The sequence below is a fragment of the Lissotriton helveticus genome, chromosome 7 (assembly GCF_964261635.1).
Source record: "Lissotriton helveticus chromosome 7, aLisHel1.1, whole genome shotgun sequence".
NCBI classification, from domain to species: domain Eukaryota; kingdom Metazoa; phylum Chordata; class Amphibia; order Caudata; family Salamandridae; genus Lissotriton; species Lissotriton helveticus.
In genome coordinates this window covers 162239279-162265157 of record NC_136068.1, presented here as the reverse complement: position 1 = coordinate 162265157, position 25879 = coordinate 162239279, and the positions used below count along the sequence as shown (strand labels likewise).

Below are 25879 nucleotides of genomic sequence, written 5' to 3'. Positions count from 1 at the left end.
TGGACAAAATGACTGCCAATGATGAGAATAGTGGGCTTATCTGGTGAGTACCCACCAGTTACCCGAGTGGTGGTGTGCCCGTGAGGTGTCATTTTGTCCTTCACACATTTGTTTGCTATCATTGGGTTGTAGCTTGGTGAATTGAATATAGTTAATCTTTCAATCACTATTTACCTTCTTGGAGACTGTTTGTTGAGAAATGTCTTTGTAGAAAAAGTAGGCAGGGAAAGTGTCACAAGACCACTCTATAAGAGAATAAGAATTGGGGTCTGTGTAGAAATAGAATTTGTAAAAATACACATATTATGCAGAGTAGAAAACTCATAGTGACATATACTTTTCCATAAAAATTATACTGCCTTAGAGACCAGGTTTTTGTGGCTTTGTGCCCTGTTCTTTGACAACAGCGTTGGTGTTGGCAATAGACGGATGGGATGTGCTTCCGAGAGAAGGAGGAGTTCCATGTACCAGTGCTGTCTAGGCCACCTGGGGGCTATCAGGAGAATCCAGCAGCGCTCCCATTTCCTCTTTGTGAGGACACTGGGTATCAGCGGAATGGGGGGAAAAGTGTACGCCTAGATCCCTGACCAACTCATCAAAAGAGCATTACCTCGAGAGTTCGGGAGAGGGAATCTGCTTGTGAAGAACCGGCATTTTGAGTTTAGTTGTGTTGCAAATAGGTCTAGCGTTGTTTTCCCCCAGACTGCAAAAATCTCGTCCAGCTGTGCTTCTTCCATCTCCCATTTGTGACAGCTGTCGCTCGTTTTGCTCAAGGTGTCCACAATGGTTGTTTCGAAGACCCGGGACATATTCCTCTGTGAGAGAAATGCGATGGAGCATCAACCAGTTCCACAACTCCTGTGCATCTTGAGACAGGGTGAGGGATATTGTACCTCCTTGCTTGTTTATATAAAACATGCTTGTGGTGTTGTCTGTGCGGATCAACACTGACGATCCCTGTATTTGAGGAAGGAAAGCTTGAAGAGATAAGAAAATGGCTTTCAGCTCCAGTCTGTTTATGTGCATCTGCCACTGGGTAAAGGACCATCTTCCTTGTACCTGCAGGTCCTTCCATAGAAGCATCTCTTGTGACTACGAAATCCAGAAGGACTGGGAGAAAAAACTGTCCTTGTATGAGATGAGAAGTCTGAGTCCACCACTTGAGGGCTTCTTTCATCCAAGAAGTGACCTTGATTACATCGTGGAAGGAGCCTAAGGTTTTAAACCACTGACTCTGTAATTCCTCTTGAAGAGGTCTCATGTGTAATCGATTTAGAGGTACAAGATCTATTGCAGAAGAGAGCATTCCCAGCAGAGATTTGTACATTCTCACTGAAAAGCACCTTTTTCTGTACAGTTTGAGTGCCAATGCTCTTAACCGCTATTGCCTTTCCTCGGACAGAAAAGCCTTGTTTTGGATGGTGTCTAGTTGTGCTTACAGAAATGTCATTATCCGATTTGGGTAAATTGAAGATTCTTGAAAATTGACCGAAAGACCCAACTGGTGGAAAAGAGTGAGGCAATCCTTTGTTGCTTTTTCTACTAAGCAAGAGGATGGTGCCTTTAGCAGCCAGTCATCGAGGTAAGGGAATACCCGATGACCTTTGTTTCTCAAGGATGCTGCCACTGGAGCCAGGAATTTTGTGAATGTCCATGGAGCAAATTGTAGGCCAAATGGAAAAACTCGGAATTGATAATGGGTACCAGCCACTATGAACCTCTGGAACTTCCTGTGCTTTGGATGAATAGGGACATGGAAATATGCATCCTCGAGATCTAATGATGTCATGTAATCGCCCTTGTTGAGGCGACTTAGAATGTTTGAAAGAGTAACCATCCTGAATGTTTGACTCTTTAGATATTTTCTGAGGTCTAGGATAGGCCTCCAGTCTCCTGACTTTTTGCGAATGAGAATGAAGCGGGTGTTTAATCCGTTACTCCGTTGGGAAAAAAGGACCTTTTCTATTGCCCCTTTCTGAAATATGACAAGTGCCTCTTTTTTGAGTGAGTGAAGGTGAGGGAGATGCGATCCCCTGGGAGGAGTATGGGCATTTTTTGGAGGAATTCCAATGTGTGGCCATAAGAGATGAGATCCAGGACCCACTTGTCTGTAGTGGTGTTTCTCCACTGACCGATATGCTTGGAAATCGTCGCACCATTTTGGGGGAAAGAATGAGCAGCTGGTACCCCATTGAACTCACTGTTTTCGTCCAGTATCATGGCCTTGTGACCCCACTCTGCATTTGGAACCTTGTCTGGAGAAACCAGCTGTATTTGCTTGTCTGTAGGACTGCTGTTGATACCCTTGACAGTATTGTGGCTGATAGGTCTTAAAAGTCTGGGATCGCTGATTGTTTCCTCTATAATTGGAGTAGCCCCTACCTTGTGCTCCTCGAAAGGGCACTTTGCGATAATGCAGGGTACCAAGAGCCTTAGCTGTGTCAGTGTCTTTCTTAATGGTGATAAGTGCCTCATCAATATGGCTTCCAAACAAGCTTTCACCATCATAGGCCATATCCAATATCTTGGTTTGGACTTCTGGACGGGAATTAGTTGCCCTCAACCATACTTGTCATCCTAAAAAGGTAGCTCCAGCTAACTGACTGAAACCAGTTGCGGCAATGTCCATTGCTATATCAATGATCTCAGAAGCTGCTCTCTCTCCCTCAGTGAGAAACTTAACAAACTCTTCTTTAGCAGTATCCGGAATGACCTCTTTCATTGCAACAATGTCGGACCATATTTGCCTGTCATAACAGGCTAGGATGGCCAAAGCTTTAGCCACCATAACGGAGACTGCCACCATAGAAGAGAACCTTTTTCCAATCGAATCCAGGCATCGACATTCCTTGTCTGGTGGAGAGAGAATAGGTGTAGATGGATTTTTTGAGCATCTTCGCGCTGCCTGGGATTACTGAGTCAGGTTTAGGGTGACTTGTAAGACACGCTGGAGAGCCCTCCAGTGCTCTATATTTCTTGTCTAACCTGGGAAACACAGGAACTACAGAAGTCGGTGCCTTCATGACTTTAATCCCTTCTTGCCAGATGAACAAGTTACTTACCTTCGGTAACGCTTTTTCTGGTAGATACAATATCTGCCTGTGGATTCCTCACCATGTGACTATCCCCCTTGCGTCAGCAACATTCGGAATTTTTTCTTCGTAGCACGCCGGCGTGGACGACGTCACAGGAGCACGGCATCGCGTTCGACTCCGTCTGACGTCACCGACTCCTTATTAGACCCACGTCGGGGACGGACCAACGACAGCAAATATGCATATATACAATGTACACAGTACATACAAAACAAAATAGCACACAGTGCATAGCAAAGGTAACAAAACCCAAAATATATACAGACAATAAAACCAGGTATAGCAGAGTGGACAACGGGGAGGCGGGTGGGCATGTGAGGAATCCACAGGCAGATATTGTATCTACCAGAAAAAGCGTTACCGAAGGTAAGTAACTTGTTCTTCTGATAGATACATCTGCCGTGTGGATTCCTCACCTTGTGAATAGAGTCCCACAGCAGTCCCCACTCCCGGAGGAGGGTGACCACTCTGCTATACCAGGAAATCTTGGAGAACAGAGCGCGCAAAGTGGCCGTCCCTCCTCACCTCGGAATCCATGCAGTAATGCTTCACGAAAGTGTGGAGGGAGGCCCAAGTCGCAGCCCTGCAAATGTCCTCAACAGGAACACCTCTAGACAAAGCAGATGTTGCAGACTTAGCTCTAGTTGAATGTGCTCTTATACCCTCAGGAGGGTCCTTACCCGCCAGGGAGTAGCAAATCTTGATGCACAGGATTATCCACCTGGAAAGTGTGCGCTTGTGTACCGCTCTGCCCTTCTTGCAGCCAGCAAAACCAACAAACAGCTGGTCATCCATCCGGAAGTCTTTAGTTCTGTCCAGATAAAAAGACACCGCCCTCTTAGGGTCCAGACGGTGTAGTCTCTCTTCCTCCTTAGACGGGTGAGGGGGAGGATAGAAGGTAGGAAGGGTAATGGATTGTCCTAGATGGAAGGGAGTTACCACCTTAGGCAGAAAAGCAGCCCTGGTCCTAAGAACCAGTCTTTCAGCATGAATGGTCAGGAATGGGGATTTGGAACTAAGAGCCTGAAGCTCACTCACCCTCCTTGCCGAGGTGATTGCTACTAAGAAGACCGTCTTGAAAGACAAAAGCCTCATGGGACACTTGTGTAAGGGTTCGAAGGGGGAACCCATCAAATAGGTTAACACAAGATTCAAATCTCAAAGAGGAACAACAAAAGGAGTAGGAGGGAATCTATTAGTGAGACCCTTCAAAAATCTTAAAACCACAGGAGACTTAAAAAGAGAAGGCTGATCCGGCAAACAGAGAAATGCCGACAAAGCCGAAAGATACCCCTTGACCGTGGCAACAGCAAATCCTTGCGGCGCCAAAGAAAGAGCAAACTGCAAAATGTCAGACAAATGAGCCTTCAAAGGGTCAACATCTCTCTCCCTACACCAAGAGACAAATTTAGACCACCTATACGAATAAATGGACTTAGTGGAGTCACGCCTGGCAGAAAGAATGACATCCACCACATCGTGAGGGAGAGAAAAGGAATTCAAGTTGCCCCGTTCAATCTCCAGGCGTGAAGGTGTAATGTCTGGAGGTGGGGGTGTAGAACCTGCCCCTCCATCTGAGAGAGGAGGTCTGCCCTGTGAGGGAGACGGAGCGGCGGGTGAGAGGAGAGGTGGAGAAGGTCTGTGTACCACACCCTTTTTGGCCAATCCGGGGCGACCAATATGACTTGGGCCCGGTCCTGACGAATCTTCCTCAGAACCCGAGGAATCAAGGGTATGGGAGGAAACGCGTAAAGGAGTTGATCTTTCCAACTCAACTGAAACGCGTCCCCCAAGGCTCCTTGCATCGGATACTGGAGACTGCAGAATGACAGGTAGTGAGCATTCTCGCGAGTGGCGAACAGATCCACCCGAGGAGTCCCCCACATCTGAAAGATGTCGTGAACCACCTCCGGGTGAAGCCTCCACTCGTGGTCGGCAGAAAACTGCCGACTGAGAATGTCCGCACGAACGTTCAGAACTCCGGCCAGATGATTTGCCATCAGACAAATCTGATGGTCCTGAACCCAGGACCAGAGACGCAGAGCCTCTCTGCAGAGACACTGCGACCCTACTCCTCCCTGTTTGTTGACGTACCACATCGCGGTCATGTTGTCCGTCAGGACTTGAACCGACTGACCGCGAAGGGAAGGAAGGAAGGCCTTGAGCGCCAAACGTATCGCCCGCAATTCTAGAAGGTTGATATGAAGCAACCTTTCCTCTGGAGACCAAAGCCCTTTGACCTCCAGGTCCCCCAGATGAGCACCCCACCCGAGAGTGGATGCGTCCGTTATCACTGTGGCCACTGATGGAGGAAGCTGAAAAGGCTTTCCTTGTGACAGATTGCCTTCCACGCTCCACCAAGACAAATCCGCTGCAGTTTCTCTGGAGATCTTCACTGACTCCCTGAGATCTCCGTTGTGCTGATACCACTGCCTGCGGAGGCACCACTGGAGTGCCCTCATGTGCCAGCGTGCATGGTTGACCAACAGAATGCAAGAAGCCATCAGACCGAGCAGACGAAGGACCTTCAGGACTCGAACAACCGCTCCATTGTAGAATAAAGGAATCATTTCCTGTATGTCGTGAATCCTTTGAGGAGGAGGGAATGCACGACATACAGTAGTGTCCAGTACCGCACCTATGAACAGGTTGCGCTGGGAGGGCACCAGGTGAGACTTGGGTACATTTATCGAAAAACCCAACCTGTGCAACAACTGAGTTGTCTCTTGCAGATGATGAAGCACAATCTCCGGCGACTCCGCCTTGATCAGCCAGTCGTCTAGATAGGGGAACACAGGAATCCCCGATCTTCTGAGATGCGCAGCCACCACTGCCATCACCTTGGTGAAAACTCGAGGCGCAGTAGTAAGTCCAAAAGGAAGGACCGCAAACTGGTAGTGCTGCGATCCCACCGTAAAACGGAGATACTTCCTGTGCGACTTCAGAATGGGGATGTGAAAATACGCATCCTGTAAGTCGATCGACACCATCCAGTCTTCTTCCATCAACGCTTGAAGAACCTGTGCAAGTGTGAGCATTTTGAACTTCTCCTGTTTTAGATAGAGGTTCAAAATCCTGAGGTCCAGGATAGGCCGAAGTCTGCCATCCTTCTTGGGTATCTGGAAATACCGGGAGTAGCACCCCTGACACCCTTTCCTGCTCTGGAAACACCTCTATCGCACCTTTTCGGAACAGTGCCAGGACTTCTTCCTGTAGGAGAAGATGGTCCTCCGAACAATAACCTTGGCATTCTCTACGAGATTGAGAACCCAAAGATCTGATGTAACCGATTCCCAATCCCGTAGAAAATGAGTAAGCCGACCCCCTACCGGACCCACATGATCCAGAATGGCGGATCTAGGGCTGCTTTGCTGATGTAGGTGGGGGTTGGGTGTTATTGGAGGAAGTGGAGGAAGAGGAGACTTGATGACCATGTCCACGACCCTTCTGTCTACCTCTATAAGATTTGTACAGAGGGTTTTGCTGTTGCTGCTGTTGTTGCTGGCCTTGTCTGAAGGGACGAAAGGAGGATCTACCAAACCCTCTAAACTTCTTAGTGGTAGAACCTCTTGTCTGTAGACCCAAAGATCTTGAAGTAGCACGGCTATCTTTGAATCTTTCCAAAGCCACATCAGCCTTCTTTCCAAAAAGGCCTGTCCCATCAAAAGGCAAGTCTAACAACGTGGATTGTACATCTGTAGAGAAATCAGAGGATTTCAGCCATGCTGCCCTTCTGGTGGCAACAGTAGAGCCCATAATCCTGGCAACAGAGTCTGCTGTGTCCATGCCACTCTGAATTACCAAGCGGGCTGCAGCTTGAGTATCAGACACCACTTCATTAAAGTTTTTTCTATCATCCTCTGGAAGCTTAGATGACAACTGCTTCACAGAGTCCATCAATGCATGAACATATCTCCCCAAAAGGCAAGTAGCATTAGTAGATTTTAGAGCCATGCTACCTGAGGAGAAAATCTTCTTTGCAGACTGATCCAACTTTTTAGAGTCCTTGTCTGCTGGCACCTGAGGAAAAGAACCTGCAGACCTGTTGGAACAAGCGGCCTGTACCACTAGACTCTCTGGTGAAGGATGTGAAGAGAGAAACTCAGGGTCACCAGGAGCCACCCTGTAGCGTCTTGCTACAGATCTTGAAACAGCAGGAGCAGTCAAGGGTCTCTTCCAGACTTCCATTATCGGTTCAGTTAAAGCCTCAGTAAATGGAAGAGTTCTATAATAGAAGAAGGAGAGTGTAACACCTCTGTGAGTATGTTAGGTTTGTACTCAACAGTAGGTAAGGTCAGATTGAGTAGATCTGCAGCCTTCCTAATAACAACATGGTAGGGTGCCACGTCCTCAGATGGTGCATCAGAAACCGATGGTAAACCCCACTCAGGAGAGAGTTCCAGACCACTAGCACTATGTAAGTCTTCAAAACAGTCCCCTTGATCTAGAAGTTCACCTTCTTCCACATCAGAATCTTCATACCCCTTTTCTTCCAAGAGACGCTGAGCCCTGCGTCTCGACCATTCCATGCGAACCGAAGTCGATGGATCCGGTAACGACTCCGACGGAGCCGGGTCCGACGTCGAAAGAGGAGCCGGGGCAGCTGGAGGACGAGACTCACGGATTGGCGTGGTACCTCGATCCAAATTACGAGGTTGATCCGGAGCCGGCGAAGCCGTATGCGGAGTCGATGGCCTCGGTGGAGCCGTACCGAGCCAAGGTGTATAAGGCGCCGGCATAAACGGCATAAAAGGAGCTGGGGCGTAACTTTGAGGAATACCCAAGTTGTAAGACAATGGACCCATGGGACCAGCCGGTGCACCAGTGGGGTACATTGCTCTCGAATAAACTCCAAACATCGCATTAAGGAAATGCGAGGGGTCCTGTCCAGGACCAGGAAAAGGAGGGTACGAACCTACTGAAGGAGGTTGTTCCGACATCGGTTCATTCTGACCCTCTTGATCTACAGGAGCTTCTACCGGAGTCGGAGCTCGAGGAACTTCCTCTTCTTCTTCATGCTCCGAAGAATGGTGTGACACCGGATCCGGTTCTTGTTCCGGAGTCGGGGAACCTCCGAGAGACTGCACAGGAGAAGGAGATACGAAGTCCTTATGATGCTTACGAGACTTCTTCTTCGAATCCGAAGACTCTTTTCCAGAATGATGTCTTGAGCTGTGTTTTCTCCTCTTGTGCTTCCTCTTCGAGGAGCTCGAAGCATGACCCGAAGCCAACTTGGATCCAGACCTCGACCTCTCTCTGGATCTCGACCTCGCTCTGGACCTCGACCTCGAAGCCGACCTCGATCTCGACTTCGAACGTGACTTTTGTCTCGACTTCGAGCGTCTCGACGTTGACCTCGAAGATCTCCCAGTCTCTCTTCCCTTTACCTTCGCAAGAAGAAGTTTTGCTTCACGTTCTTGTAACGCCTTAGGATTCATCTTGAAACAGGAACGACAGTTCTTAACATCGTGGTCCGATCCAAGACACCATAAGCAATCGTTATGAGGATCGGTGATCGTCATCATGCGAGCGCAAGACCCACATTGCTTGAATCCTGTCTTCCTCGACAACATTCTCGACGAAGAAGAAATAATTAAAGATGAAACAGTAACACTATAAAAGTAGAAGATACAAAGTATCACAGATGATCCCAGAAACCGTTAGCGTCGATGACGCGGAAAAAAGGGAACTGACGTAATCACGCCGACGTGGGTCTAATAAGGAGTCGGTGACGTCAGACGGAGTCGCGCGTGATGCCGTGCTCCTGTGACGTCGTCCACGCCGGCGTGCTACGTAGAAAAAAATCCGAATGTTGCTGACGCAAGGGGGATATTCACAAGGTGAGGAATCCACACGGCAGATGTATCTATCAGAAATGGTATATTATGGGTATTGACCCGACAGTCTTCCTTTCCTGGTCCTTAAAATCATATAGGAAACAATCCAACTGATGGACCACCGTTGGTAAATGAAATCGGTTAGCGGCTCTGTCCACAATATTATGGAATCCTCCGATATCCTCAGAAGGCAAATCGGAAGGATGATAAGGCAGCGGTGAAGGAGTTTGCACTATGTAATCATCCACTCATCCGCTGGTGGAGAGGGGTCTGGTAGCTCACCTTCTTCATGTTCTCCAGACGTAGTAGGGTCGTCTCTGGGAGAAAGAGGAATTATGGGAACTGGTGCCATTACCTGAGTGGCCGGAGGTGGAGGCAATGGTGTTTGTGGAGCTTCCTGCGGAGGTGGAGGAAGGATAACAACATCCTCCTGAGGATGAAACCTTTGTCTATAGTCTGCCAACATGCTCTGAAAATCCATGATTAACTCCGGAGGGAATTGAGCAGACTGCTGTCTGGGCTGCTCCAAATATTTTTGGTACTGAACTGGAGGGGCAGGATAATGATGGTAATACTGATCCTCCTCGTCCTATTCGTCATCCTCCTCCTAACATTTAACGTGTAGTTCTGAAGGACTAAGTGAAGCTCTAAAGTGGAGAAATTGTTGGTGTCCTAAACTGCTGTTGTGCAGGTTGTTGAAATGGTGTTGATGGACCAGTATAATAAACTGGGTGTTTTATCGTCGACGGTGAAACTTTCGTCGTCGAGGGTACTGTCACAGCCATTGGGAATGCTGCTTCCACATTTTCAGTCGACGACGGTATCGTCGTTGACAGGGCCGTTGTCTTCGTCGGCAGTGGTGTCGTTGTCGACAGTGTCTTCGCCGTCGACAATGGTGTCGACGCTGGTGTCGTCAACGGTGTCGTCGACGACGGTCTCGCCGTCGATTTCGTCATTGACGGTGGTGTCATCAATGATGTCTTCGTCGTCGACAGCTTCTCTGACAGGCTCGTCGATGATGTGGTCTTGAATCTGGTTGACGGACAGTCGTCGACGACAAGGGCAGCGTCGACGGTATAGAACCTCCAGAACTCACCGTCGATGTGGCACACGCCGTCGACGATCTCGACGACGAGATACTCACTGTGGTCGTCGTTGAAGTGAGAACAGGCGTTGATGGTGAACCTGCGCCTGATGAAGACTTGTAGCCATTTTTACCTTTAGAATGGCCAGAATACTCTGGCTTTTCCTTAGATGTTCCTGGAATCTGAGGGGATCCAATCTCTGAGGAGATTTTCGGTTGCTTCTCCTTTTTAAGAGATTCTTTGGGCGCTTGAGAGGTTTTAGATTGTTTCTTCCTCTCCTCAGCCTGAGCCTCAGGCGACCTGGGCCTCTTGAGTGACATAGAGGACGTGTCACTGTCAATATCCGAAGACGCAGACTGTCTTTTCTTCAGCCAAAGTAGAAGCCTTCCTTCTCTATCCCTCAAGGTCTTAGTGGAGAAGGTGCGGCAAATTTTACAATGCTTTGTCTCATGGCTGCGATAGAGACAATAGATACAATTCTTATGTGCATCACCCACATGCACCCTGCACCCTCTTCTTCCCACAGAATTTACAGGCTCTAAATAATCCTTTCTTATCAGACATTCTTCTAAAAGAAATCCAAAAGAAAGTTATCTGAGAAATTTGTAGTAAACTGAGCAGAGCTCAGGGAGACCCCCTTACACTACGAAGTGCGGTGAAAATCTGAGGGACTCAGCCTCTCTTGGGGAAGGTTCTAGAGGGTGTTGGTGCTGATTGGTTGAGTTTTCAGTTTGGTCATTTTTGCAAAAGGAGACTAATAGGTTATAGAGAATATGGTTGCTACCATAGTAGCCTATGGAAAGGTATTATCTAGTACTTACTACTTTGTTATTTATGTACCCTGGGATTCCCACTACAACAACGGGGAATGATTCAGGCATTTGAATCTATGAAAGATACCCCAGTACTGGATAACGGACGTGGTAGGCTCTGAGGAGACTTTGTAGTGCTTCTCTTTTATATAGCCTTTGCCCTACCGGGAGGGTTTGAGGTGTTTCCTGCCCTCTCAAGGGGTATCATCATGTGACCTGGATCTTTTGTGTGGTCTGGATGAATTATCATTATCCTCAGAAGGCTTTTTTTCTTGGTAGATTGGAGCCACAAAGGCACCACCCCTCTCCATCCCTCAGAGTGTTAAAAGAAAAGGTTCTCAGATCGTGCATTGTTTTACCTCATGAGAAGGGTGGAGGCAAAGGATACTTTATGTTGATCATCCACATGGACTCCCTTCGTGCCACAGGCCTTACACAGGCGGAAAAGGCCTTTTTCATCTGACATGTTGAAAAGATCAATTTTCAGGAACATTCCTGAACTTGAATGAAGAAAATGTTAGTAGTAGTCAGGGAGACTGCCTCAACAAATGACGTGCAGTGAAAATCTGAGGGTAAATGCCTCTGCAAGGAGAGTTCTAGAGGATGCATTTAATCTTTATTAAGAAAAATACATAGATAGGCCATGTAAAACATGGTTCAAGGCCATTATAGTCTATGGCCTTACTTAATACTGCTTATGTTACCGTGGGACTCCCATCTCGACGACGGGGAATGATTCAGGCATGTGAATCTATGCAAGATACCCCAAAACTGGATAATATGCTAATCCCTATTGTATGCCGGGCCGTTTCTTTTATCAGTAATTATTTCAATACTTACTGAGTGATACATTGCTGCTAGGTTTTATTGCTGAAATCTTATAGATTAAATAGTGTTTAACAAATGTTTTCCTTCTAAAGTGCACCTTCAAAGTAATTTTAGCCAATTATATTGGTAAAAGCAGGATCGATTTGGGTTATATTAACATCCCCAACATATATTTAAATGATGTAACTTTTTCAAAATGCCTTTATGTCATCCTATAAATTTGCCTCAAACAGTCTCATCACTTTTCCTAAATTGGTACATTAAATGGACCTTAACTGTACTTATTAGTTGTTCCATTGTATAGTGTCATTATGCAACGTGTGACATGTTGGTAATGTACACGATTTTCACTGCGTGTGTTCAGGGGAGCCGTAAGGGAAGCAGGGACAGAGTCAACTGATGGAAGACAGTCAAAGCACTGTTAATGGAAGACACTAAAAATTCTAGTCCCGACATGTCTTCCAGACCTTGCCAGGTAAATAGTTTAAATTGTTTAAATAAAGTATTTTCAAGATAGTACACAATTTATGCATGTAAAGGTTCCTACACCCATTACTCATAGTTGCAACTAACACGAGAGTACTGAGTAGAACACATGCTGTCATGTCCCAGAGTGGTGCCCACTCTTTATTCTCTTCATCAAGTGCAGAGAAGTCCTTATGCAATCAGAACCTTCTGTCGACTCTTAATGGCTCAAGAGTGTGAAAGAAGGTACACAGTCCGCATCCCTGCACCCCCCCCCGTGCCTTATAAATTCAGGAGCCAATGTCCCAGTTGTCAGAGGTCATGCCTAGTGAAAGAGACTTACTGAAGCTGACACAGTGATTTCCCTGAATAGTGACAGAAGGAGGAAAGAGACCACAGACACCAACACACCTGTGTGAGTAATCTTTAATATTTATCGATTGCTTACATATGAAAGATTCATCCTTAGTGATCGGATCATTGGCTAGTGTTAAAGGCCAATAAAACACATGCAGGGTATTTACCTTACCATTGTTAAAATGATCCCTGCTAATAAATAATTTAATTTCTAAACACAAATCTAAAAAAGATGCATACCCATTTTTTTTATTTGTGCTTACAAATGAGATTATTAGCAGGGATCATTTTAACAATGGTAGGGAAAATCCTGGACCAACCTAGTGGCAGACAAAAATCTATCAGAGCTTAAGTAAATGGTATTGTAATCGATCAGAGCTTCCTCACAATCCTTGTGAATGAAGTCTGCGGACATTTCAACATTTAGGACATAAATGTGCTGACTTTGTTTTGAGACGTATCATGTTTAACGCCTCATTTTAAGAAGATCGAATGAACTTGCAATTTTGCACAATTCAATGCGTAAATAAGAATGTTGTCACATTGATGTATTTTATGCTAAAATTGATTGGTTTTAATTAACTACACAATAAAGACTTTCTTTCTTCCATTTACTTGTAGGTCTTCGATTTGTGTTCAAACATCCTTCATTCTCTTCCTTGATGCTCTCTCTGTGTTGTGATATTTGATCAAGGCCAGGCAGATGCATCTACGTGCGTACTACTGTTTCTCTCTCTTTCTCTTTGTTATCCATCCAACATTTCTATGGTAATTAGTACTTGAAATTGTGCATATCTTAATTTATAGTACTGCCTGAGGATAGCTCCTTCAGGGCACTTTTCATGCCTTCTTCATGAAGGTGAATTGCGAAAAAGCAACTAATCTAATGAGCCAGCAATAAACAACGCAGGAGTCATACACTGAACCACAAATTCACTTTTGGTCCATGTATTATACCATTTTAGGGTCAAGCAGTATCCTATCTTAAGCTCATTATCTTATTTTAGGCTCATTAATCATCTCATTGTAAGGGAGCTTGGGTAATTAATAAGATATACCCAAATTAATGGGATTCTTTGGATACTTTCTGTTTTTTTGGTCAAAGTTTGACAACTTACAGACTTTACAGAAACTGTATCTGCAAATAGGATGTCTACAACTGTGAAAACGATGACCTGATATATACTTCATAGACTACATAAAAAATGCTATACATAAAAATATACAGTCATTATAATACAAGTCACATAACATTTATTGATGTTTTCCATTTTATTCCTTAATCGTTTTCAATTTTTATCTATATATTTATTTTCAACTTAATGCGTACTGTCTGAATGGGTTTCCTGAAAATGTTTTCAAACGATCTCAAGCCTTCATGAGCACTGCTCAAAACTGGAACTATTAAGTAAGAGGTGTTTGGATGAGAACATGATGAGAGAGTGTTTGGTTTCACACATTATCCCAGACGTGCAGAGGTTTCTCATAACAACGTTACCATAATGTTTATTTTATCAACAGAAAATTCTAGATAATGTGTTTTCAAGGAATCTAAAACACAGTTAGGGAAATCCAAACTTTTTTTAAATCACATTTCATACACTACGTGTAAAGCCTCAACAACAATGGAGTACCATTTACCACAGTACAAAAATCAACATTGCAAATAAGGCACCGTCCTAATCACGATATGCTATACAAATATTACCGATCAGCAGCCTCGAAAAATATGTTTTCAGCTCAAGTTAACCAACTTCCTAAGCTGAGTCTATTAGTACACAGTTGCATCTGTTAAGATAGTTTGCTACTTTCTACTAGAGCTAAAGCTCGGAGTAAAATATTGGAAACTCCCCATAATATGCACATTTTCAATAATCATGCTTCCTATGCTTACACTTTCATCAAGGCCTTTTCTGTAGCAGGGTCATAGTTAGGCAGTTGCACGCCAAACATTCTCTCCATCAGAACCTTGCAATATCCAGTGAAATCAAGTTTACCACATGACTCCCAAACAACTGCATCATATGAATGGGGGTCCAACAATACTGTTACGAACTTTCCAGCAACATGGACCTACAAAAACAGAAATACATAGTTTGAAACTAAGCTGTGCATGGAACAATATTAATATCTACATTTTGATGTCTGAAAAAAGGCATCAACAAATTTTTACAAACACAGTATCTGTTCACCTCATAAACTCTATTTTCTTTTCGGATCTATTTTAAAGCAAACCATCAGAGTCAGATGAACCACCATTTGTGTCTTGTTCTGCATTTCAAGTTCAAATGCTGGTCTAATTACCAGAGATCTTTGCAAGTTATTTTTGCAAACCTGTGTGTTGGGATACAATGGGTGTTTGTACTGTATAGTGTTGCAATTGAGTTCTGCCCATTCGTTCCTCTGAGATTTTTAGCTTTTTGGATCACCCCAGTTCTGGAATGTTTACTCTGGGTGAGTATCACTACATGTGCCTCACCTACAGTAATCACCTGGCAAATGAACTGTGTGTGTTTACCACCAGTGTTGGCCTTTTAAGACAAAGATGCTACGATGCAGCATGGGTAAGGGACACTTGGATGGTTACATGTAAACATGCAAAACAATCATACCAACGTCCACCTGTTCCTGGGACAGTATGAAGCACGAACTCAAGTAGCGTGTAATTCAATAGATATTTAATCAGCAAGATAGCAGCAAACAATAACACTCGACGCGTTTCGGGGCTCCTCCCCCTTGATCACGAGTAGTAAAAAGAGTAAAAGGATTCTAATACATATACTCTGAATCACATGGTCTTTGTGAAGCAGCAATAAACATAAACAAAATACTTGCGTTTTTAGTCAACGTTATTTGGGAAAATTAATACAATACTAGGATTGAGAATATAAATCTCAAAATTATAATACATCCTAATTAGTGTGCTAATAAAAAAACGTATTCAATATATGTGCAAACAACCCCGCTCGTGTTCAAAATTAAAGCGCATGACTTGGAATAAACTATGTGTCATTCAACCTAATGCAATTAGTATATCTGACATTCTTAATAGAAATTCGACTTAAGAAATGATAATACTGTGAAATGCCCATGTGGGCTGAAAATTCCTGTCATAACAATAAATGACTTTCAGTGTAATTCACAAAATAATATATGTTATCCTGCCTCAGTGGGCTACTAGATAGACTGCAATTTCAATAAGAAAAATTATAACCATAAGAAATGTCAAGAAAATAATGCCCATGTGGGCTAAACCATTGTGCATGTTGAACAATAGAAGCGAATTTTCAGTTCCAAGTCCGCTCACTGTTTGTATATAAAGAGTTGATGTTTTCATTCAAAAAACTTTCTATATAACCAATCCCTGAAAAAAAGGAAAATAAAAAATGATCAGTGATGATAAATAAAAAAATGACCTGTGATTCAAAAAATGAAAATAGAAAAATTATTGTATATATACCCTTCATAACTCGTATAAAGGATAAAGAGGTTAAAAACAAGTATAGGCAAAACATCTTGAATACATGACCAATTCTCTACTTAGTCCAAAACGGATTTCCTACTAGACAGAAAGATACAGAAAGCTCAATGAAACTCTATTGCTACATTATATCATCCTAAGTGTACTTCCATTTCTTCATCACAATTATGACCATTCGGGACCAGTGTTTTATATTGAATAATCATTCTTGACTCAAGTCTCCTCAACCTCTGTACTCGATTACCCCCTCTTTCATCAAATTTCAGAGTACACAGTACACAATAACTCAATACATTTGCATTTTGGTTGTGATGACTGTGAAAATGTCGTGCAATCGGGTAAGATTTGTCCATGTTAGTAATTGCACGCATGTGCTCTAACACTCTCAATTTGGCAGGTTTGATGGTACTCCCTATATAGGTTTTGTTGCAGGGACAAAATAGAGCATAAACTGCATGGTCACTGGTGCATGAAGTGTGTTCCTGGATAATAAGGGTTTTGGATGTGGGTGACAGTCGTACTCTTTTCAGGTTTCGACTGTTTTTGCATGCCTTGCAATTTCTGCAGGTAAAAAAGCCTCTAACCCCGGTGGTTTTGGGTTTTTTAGGGATTACAGCTGTGCATAATTGGTCTTTTAGGGACCTTGCTTTCCTGAAAGAAATTTGGGGGGACTCGTTAACATATTCAGCTATATCAGAGTCGTTTAATAGCACTGGCCAAAATTTATTGAGACTCTTTCTAAGTAGACCAGCTTGGCTACTGTAGGTGGTTATGAACCGCGTTTTGTTGTTATTTATATCTGTGGGGTTATTGGATCTTGGCTGTAGTAGTGACTCTCTAGATCGTTTCTCTACAGCTTTTTGCGCATCAGATATAGTTTTGGTGGAATAACCACGTTCAGAAAACCTTTCAATCATATTCTGTTGTTCAACCAAGAAAGTTTCCTCAGTGCTGCAGTTGCGTCTAGCTCTTAACAGTTCTCCCAATGGAATACTCCTAATTAGGGAAATGGGATGACAGCTGCGTGCGTGGAGTATACTATTTCCGGCTGTCTTTTTTCTAAAAAGAACTGTTTCCAGTTTGCCGTTCTCCACTTTGACACTTAAATCTAGAAATTCCAAGCTTTCTTTAGACCAATTGCTGGTGAAATTGAGATTGAAAGAATTTTGGTTGAGTTCATTCACAAATATATTGGCTACTTCTTGAGTTCCCTTCCACACCACCAGTACATTATCTATGTACCGCAACCACTTGATAACGTGGCTGCGATAAATAGGTGACCTGTATGCCACAGTTTCCTCCCAGTACCCCATATGGAGACCCGCAAAGCTGGGAGCAAAGCAAGTCCCCATAGAGGTCCCGAGGGTCTGTCTGTAGATCTTATTATCAAACAAAAAATAGTTCTGCTTGAGACATAGCTCCATCATGGTAATGAGCATTTTGGTGTGGTAAAGATAAGAAACTGATCTTTTGGAAAGAAAATGCATGCAAGCATCGAGTCCTAATTGGTGGGGAATAGAGGTATATAAGCTTGTCACATCAAGTGAGAGAAGGGAAAATTCCTCATCCCACTCCACTGTTCTGATTTTATTCAGGAAATCTCCTGAGTCTTTCACATACGATGGTAACTGGTGTACATGGGGCTGTAAAAAATAATCTACATATTGGGAAGTGCATTCAAAACAACTACCATTGGATGAAACAATAGGTCTACCTGGGGGATGTGTTATGCTTTTGTGAACTTTGGGGTGGAGATACAAAGCTGGTAACTTGGGAGATTTGCAAAATAAAAATCTATATTCCTCCTCCTCTAGTATCTCTTTTGTTTTCCATTCCATCAATTGTATTTGGAACTGTTTAATCGAATTTTCGTATTCCATTCGATTAATTCTGCAATAGTTGTTCGTATCCGATAATTGTCTGAGTCCTTCTGCTATGTAATTCTCCCTAGACTGAATCACTATGTTACCACCCTTATCACTCGTTTTAATTACAATAGTGTGGTCTTTTCGCAAATTGTCAATCAGTTTGCATTGATCTTGGGTAATGTTGCTCCATTTCCGATGATACTTCTTGGTTTCAATTTTGTTAAGTTCATTTGTCATACATTTTTCAAACACATCAATAGTGTCATTATGTATTTGTGGTAGGAAGATTGATTTTGGTTTAAAGTTACTTCCGGAACTCATTGTCAATGATACATCAGCCTCAACAAGGTCCTGATATGGGTCATGACTTTCCTCCCATTCACCACTAAGTACATTAAGGGAGTGTGCTAGGTTAACCTCAGAGATGCTTAAGTGATGTGGTTCATCTCTAGTATGAGCAATACCTGATCCTGCCTTAGTAGCATACCACTTTCTTATTTTTAATTTTCTTGTGAAAAAAAATAAGTCAATTTTACTTTGAGTGTGATTGAAATTCATAGATGGACAAAATGTTAATCCTAAAGATAGTAACTCTACCTCAGTGTTGGTCAGAATGCGTTCCGACAAGTTAATCACAGTTTTTCTCTCCATCATTTCAGCTTCATTTGGACCCTTGTACGTTTTCCCACTGGGCTTACAGGATTTCCTCCTGCAGATGTATTTTTGCCTTTTCCTCCTCTGTTGCCTCTCCCTCGCCCTCGATATCCTTGTTGATTGTCTTGCATCAACATTGAGAATTCCATTAAAACGTTGGTTTTTACTCCTGTAAAGTTACTTCCAGTTGAAATGTCACTGCCGCTAGTCATTGACTGTAGGCCATCCTCAGATATATTTTCAGATGTGCCTGCCTGTTCCTCAGTTTGTTCATTGGGCTTCGACTGTGACTGCATTGCCGCTCTCATCTTGTCGTATTTTTTGGCAAATGTGAGTATTTGCCCCCGTTGGTAATCAACCAGATCTCTTTGAAATTTGCTTTGTTTTCTGTTTCTGATATCAGTTTCAATTTTATCCAAATTGATTTCTATTTTATCCATTTCAGATTTAAATTCATCTTCAGTACACATTTCTTTAAGTTCTTTTGTTAAAGCTTCAATTTCTACTTTCAATCTGTCGGTGTCTTTAGTGGCAAATTCAATTAACATACGTAACATATTTAATGAGCATTCATGATTGTTTGCTGCCCAACGTGTAACTAATTCAGGGTCAGGGTTTTGGAAGGTTGGGGTAACAAAAATGCGTAACCCTCGAGGAACTCTGGACACATCCATGTATTTTTGCAAGGTAATGGCCTCCCACCACTTGTTTTGTTCAAGTTTCAGAGCTTTCCATAGCCTGTCCCATAGGATCCTCTTTGGAGATTTTGAAGTATTAGCATTTATAATGCTAGATGTATTCGTTACTCTCCCACAGTCCTGGAACATATCACTGGCTGCTTTTGCCCATTTTTCTCTCCTTTCTGCTGCCATCCTCAAATAGCTGAATCGGCACTGTTCAAATGTTAGTATGTGCCGTGTTTACACGCTGCGCATTCAATACACGTAGTCTGCATCTCATGCGCAAAAAGCCTGTTTACGGATTTAGATCAATGAAATGAAGGAAGAAGGATAAATGCTCGTAAGCGGCGCTCACCTTTACACCAATGAATCGGTGCAGGACTTTACCGCTTGTGGCATGAAGGACCTTCTATTCTTGGAAATCCGTGGGTCGGGTCTCAAAAAGTCAAATCCATCGAAGGTGCAGTCGTCGCTGCACTCCGCTTAGACCCCTCCACAGCAACAGTGGTCCGTGCTGGGCAGCGAGCCCGTCAATGCAAAACAATCATACCAACGTCCACCTGTTCCTGGGACAGTATGAAGCACGAACTCAAGTAGCGTGTAATTCAATAGATATTTAATCAGCAAGATAGCAGCAAACAATAACACTCGACGCGTTTCGGGGCTCCTCCACCTTGATCACGAGTAGTAAAAAGAGTAAAAGGATTCTAATACATATACTCTGAATCACATGGTCTTTGTGAAGCAGCAATAAATATGTATTAGAATCCTTTTACTCTTTTTACTACTCGTGATCAAGGGGGAGGAGCCCCGAAACGCGTCGAGTGTTAAGCGGAGTGCAGCGACGACTGCACGTTCGATGGATTTGACTTTTTGAGACCCGACCCACGGATTTCCAAGAATAGAAGGTCCTTCATGCCACAAGCGGTAAAGTCCTGCACCGATTCATTGGTGTTAAGGTGAGCGCCGCTTACGAGCATTTATCCTTCTTCCTTCATTTCATTGATCTAAATCCGTAAACAGGCTTTTTGCGCATGAGATGCAGACTACGTGTATTGAATGCGCAGCGTGTAAACACGGCACATACTAACATTTGAACAGTGCAGATTCAGCTATTTGAGGATGGCAGCAGAAAGGAGAGAAAAATGGGCAAAAGCAGCCAGTGATATGTTCCAGGACTGTGGGAGAGTAACGAATACATCTAGCATTATAAATGCTAATACTTCAAAATCTCCAAAGAGGATCCTATGGGACAGGCTATGGAAAGCTCTGAAACTTGAACAAAACAAGTGGTGGGAGGCCACTACCTTGCAAAAATACGTGGATGTGTCCAGAGTTCCTCGAGGGTTACGCATTTTTGTTACCCCAACCTTCCAAAACCCTGACCCTGAATTAGTTACACGTTGGGCAGCAAACAATCATGAATGCTCATTAAATATGTTACGTATGTTAATTGAATTTGCCACTAAAGACACCGACAGATTGAAAGTAGAAATTGAAGCTTTAACAAAAGAACTTAAAGAAATGTGTACTGAAGATGAATTTAAATCTGAAATGGATAAAATAGAAATCAATTTGGATAAAATTGAAACTGATATCAGAAACAGAAAACAAAGCAAATTTCAAAGAGATCTGGTTGATTACCAACGGGGGCAAATACTCACATTTGCCAAAAAATACGACAAGATGAGAGCGGCAATGCAGTCACAGTCGAAGCCCAATGAACAAACTGAGGAACAGGCAGGCACATCTGAAAATATATCTGAGGATGGCCTACAGTCAATGACTAGCGGCAGTGACATTTCAACTGGAAGTAACTTTACAGGAGTAAAAACCAACGTTTTAATGGAATTCTCAATGTTGATGCAAGACAATCAACAAGGATATCGAGGGCGAGGGAGAGGCAACAGAGGAGGAAAAGGCAAAAATACATCTGCAGGAGGAAATCCTGTAAGCCCAGTGGGAAAACGTACAAGGGGCCAAATGAAGCTGAAATGATGGAGAGAAAAACTGTGATTAACTTGTCGGAACGCATTCTGACCAACACTGAGGTAGAGTTACTATCTTTAGGATTAACATTTTGTCCCTCTATGAATTTCAATCACACTCAAAGTAAAATTGACTTATTTTTTTTCACAAGAAAATTAAAAATAAGAAAGTGGTATGCTACTAAGGCAGGATCAGGTATTGCTCATACTAGAGATGAACCACATCACTTAAGCATCTCTGAGGTTAACCTAGCACACTCCCTTAATGTACTTAGTGGTGAATGGGAGGAAAGTCATGACCCATATCAGGACCTTGTTGAGGCTGATGTATCATTGACAATGAGTTCCGGAAGTAACTTTAAACCAAAATCAATCTTCCTACCACAAATACATAATGACACTATTGATGTGTTTGAAAAATGTATGACAAATGAACTTAACAAAATTGAAACCAAGAAGTATCATCGGAAATGGAGCAACATTACCCAAGATCAATGCAAACTGATTGACAATTTGCGAAAAGACCACACTATTGTAATTAAAACGAGTGATAAGGGTGGTAACATAGTGATTCAGTCTAGGGAGAATTACATAGCAGAGGGACTCAGACAATTATCGGATACGAACAACTATTGCAGAAGTAATCGAATGGAATACGAAAATTCGATTAAACAGTTCCAAATACAATTGATGGAATGGAAAACAAAAGAGATACTAGAGGAGGAGGAATATAGATTTTTATTTTGCAAATCTCCCAAGTTACCAGCTTTGTATCTCCTCCCCAAAGTTCACAAAAGCATAACACATCCCCCAGGTAGACCTATTGTTTCATCCAATGGTAGTTGTTTTGAATGCACTTCCCAATATGTAGATTATTTTTTACAGCCCCATGTACACCAGTTACCATCGTATGTGAAAGACTCAGGAGATTTCCTGAATAAAATCAGAACAGTGGAGTGGGATGAGGAATTTTCCCTTCTCTCACTTGATGTGACAAGCTTATATACCTCTATTCCCCACCAATTAGGACTCGATGCTTGCATGCATTTTCTTTCCAAAAGATCAGTTTCTTATCTTTACCACACCAAAATGCTCAGTACCATGATGGAGCTATGTCTCAAGCAGAACTATTTTTTGTTTGATAATAAGATCTACAGACAGACCCTCGGGACCTCTATGGGGACTTGCTGTGCTCCCAGCTTTGCGGGTCTCCATATGGGGTACTGGGAGGAAACTGTGGCATACAGGTCACCTATGTATCGCAGCCACGTTATCAAGTGGTTGCGGTACATAGATGATGTACTGGTGGTGTGGAAGGGAACTCAAGAAGAAGCCAATATATTTGTGAATGAACTCAACCAAAATTCTTTCAATCTCAATTTCACCAGCAATTGGTCTAAAGAAAGCTTGGAATTTCTAGATTCAAGTGTCAAAGTGGAGAACGGCAAACTGGAAACAGTTCTTTTTAGAAAAAAGACAGCCGGAAATAGTATACTCCACGCACGCAGCTGTCATCCCATTTCCCTAATTAGGAGTATTCCATTGGGACAACTGTTAAGAGCTAGACGCAACTGCAGCACTGAGGAAACTTTCTTGGTTGAACAACAGAATATGATTGAAAGGTTTTCTGAACGTGGTTATTCCACCAAAACTATATCTGATGCGCAAAAAGCTGTAGAGAAACGATCTAGAGAGTCACTACTACAGCCAAGATCAAATAACCCCACAGATATAAATAACAACAAAACACGGTTCATAACCACCTACAGTAGCCAAGCTGGTCTACTTAGAAAGAGTCTCAATAAATTTTGGCCAGTGCTATTAAACGACTCTGATATAGCTGAATATGTTAACGAGTCCCCCCAAATTTCTTTCAGGAAAGCAAGGTCCCTAAAAGACCAATTATGCACAGCTGTAATCTCTAAAAAACCCAAAACCACCGGGGTTAGAGGCTTTTTTACCTGCAGAAATTGCAAGGCATGCAAAAACAGTCGAAACCTGAAAAGAGTACGACTGTCACCCACATCCAAAACCCTTATTATCCAGGAACACACTTCATGCACCAGTGACCATGCAGTTTATGCTCTATTTTGTCCCTGCAACAAAACCTATATAGGGAGTACCATCAAACCTGCCAAATTGAGAGTGTTAGAGCACATGCGTGCAATTACTAACATGGACAAATCTTACCCGATTGCACGACATTTTCACAGTCATCACAACCAAAATGCAAATTTATTGAGTTATTGTGTACTGTGTACTGTGAAATTTGATGAAAGAGGGGGTAATCGAGTACAGAGGTTGAGGAAACTTGAGTCAAGAATGATTATTCAATATAAAACACTGGTCCCGAATGGTCATAATTGTGATGAAGAAATGGAAGTACACTTAGGATGATATAATGTAGCAATAGAGTTTCATTGAGCTTTCTGTATCTTTCTGTCTAGTAGGAAATCCGTTTTGGACTAAGTAGAGAATTGGTCATGTATTCAAGATGTTTTGCCTATACTTGTTTTTAACCTCTTTATCCTTTATACGAGTTATGAAGGGTATATATACAATAATTTTTCTATTTTCATTTTTTGAATCACAGGTCATTTTTTTATTTATCATCACTGATCATTTTTTATTTTCCTTTTTTTCAGGGATTGGTTATATAGAAAGTTTTTTGAATGAAAACATCAACTCTTTATATACAAACAGTGAGCGGACTTGGAACTGAAAATTCGCTTCTATTGTTCAACATGCACAATGGTTTAGCCCACATGGGCATTATTTTCTTGACATTTCTTATGGTTATAATTTTTCTTATTGAAATTGCAGTCTATCTAGTAGCCCACTGAGGCAGGATAACATATATTATTTTGTGAATTACACTGAAAGTCATTTATTGTTATGACAGGAATTTTCAGCCCACATGGGCATTTCACAGTATTATCATTTCTTAAGTCGAATTTCTATTAAGAATGTCAGATAGACTAATTGCATTAGGTTGAATGACACATAGTTTATTCCAAGTCATGCGCTTTAATTTTGAACACGAGCGGGGTTGTTTGCACATATATTGAATACGTTTTTTTATTAGCACACTAATTAGGATGTATTATAATTTTGAGATTTATATTCTCAATCCTAGTATTGTATTAATTTTCCCAAATAACGTTGACTAAAAACGCAAGTATTTTGTTTATGTTTATTGCTGCTTCACAAAGACCATGTGATTCAGAGTATATGTATTAGAATCCTTTTACTCTTTTTACTACTCGTGATCAAGGGGGAGGAGCCCCGAAACGCGTCGAGTGTTATTGTTTGCTGCTATCTTGCTGATTAAATATCTATTGAATTACACGCTACTTGAGTTCGTGCTTCATACTGTCCCAGGAACAGGTGGACGTTGGTATGATTGTTTTGCATTGACGGGCTCGCTGCCCAGCACGGACCACTGTTGCTGTGGAGGGGTCTAAGCGGAGTGCAGCGACGACTGCACGTTCGATGGATTTTACATGGAAACATGTGTACACATGCATGTGCACATGTGTGTGGGCTGTGTATGAGAGACTACTGTTGTGGTTAGCCTGGTGACAGTGCACAGGTAGCCTGGCCTAGAGGAGAATTTGAAGGATTAGATATTGCACTCCTGTAGGCCTTTTAATATTAGTGTACACTAATAGGAGTAGTCAGTGTGATTTACTATTTTGTCGGTAGTGATGCTTTATTATACACATAGGAGGAAACTGCTTTAGAGTTCAGTTTTGCTTCCCTTTGGCCTACAGAGTCCAGTGTCATATCGTAATGGGGTGTAACCTGTGCAAGAAAATCAAATCTGCAAGATCCAAAAATACATCTGTACAAATTATGGGTCATCCAGAACTGTCATATTTCTCTGGCTCGGTTCAGGACCAGAACCCAGGCATTTTTTTCACCCTGCTGTGCCAGGATAATTTGATTTCTCTCCAGCAGAAGAAACAAAGGCCTCCCCACACAAAGGGAGCAATTAACAGTGCTTTCTTCAGCTACTGAGAAGGAAAGGGGTAGGGCTGAAGGATATGCATCAATCAATCATCAGTCACACTGTACCAGGGATGGGTCTGCCCAAGCCCACTGAACAAAGGATGGAGCCAGACGTCTGGAGCCAACACAGGAGGAGTCTTCCCTTTGAAAACGTGATGAGAAAGACCCTGGCAGTGATGTCATTGAGGGGTGGAGCTGATGCCCCCTGAGGAGATGTGACTAATGAATCCTGAATAATTCCATCTTGAACTGTCCTAGCATGCTGTGCAGAACGGCTAGGACATGGGTGGAGAAGTGACGTGGCACTCTAGGATTGGAAAGGGATGCCTGGCTTTTAGAGCCTATAACTCCCCTTTAAAAACTCTTGCACAAGAGGGAGACTCTGTCTGCACTGCTAGAGCCTGGGGCTGCCATAGACAACTCAAAGAAGGAATCCCCTAATGCCCAGAAAGGACTAAGGACTCTGCCCAGGTGATCCAAGGACCAGTGTGTCTCTCCAAGGGCCAGTAAGGCTGGCCCCCTCATAGCCCCTGATGACAACTTGTGGGAAAGAAGTGGACTTATGTGCCCAGAGACCTTGACAAGGAGGATGCCTGGCAGAGGGAGCCAGGAGAACCAGTTTGCTGTGTATAAACACCACTTTGGCGGTGGGATGGCTACAGCTTGCCAACACGAGCAAGATGAGCCCAGGATCAGTCAGCTTGGCCCATCAGGGCCT

General features: G+C 42.9%; 1 protein-coding gene across 1 annotated transcript in view; it reads right to left on the bottom strand.

Annotated features, from left to right (window-relative positions):
- PTGIS (prostaglandin I2 synthase) overlaps window positions 1–25879 on the bottom strand; it is a 1239217-nt gene that overhangs the window by 896538 nt on the left and 316800 nt on the right. The window contains exon 3 of the mRNA XM_078651848.1: window positions 14374–14552. Within this exon, the coding sequence (XP_078507974.1) occupies window positions 14374–14552 (179 nt within the window). The remainder of the gene's footprint in view (window positions 1–14373; window positions 14553–25879) is intronic.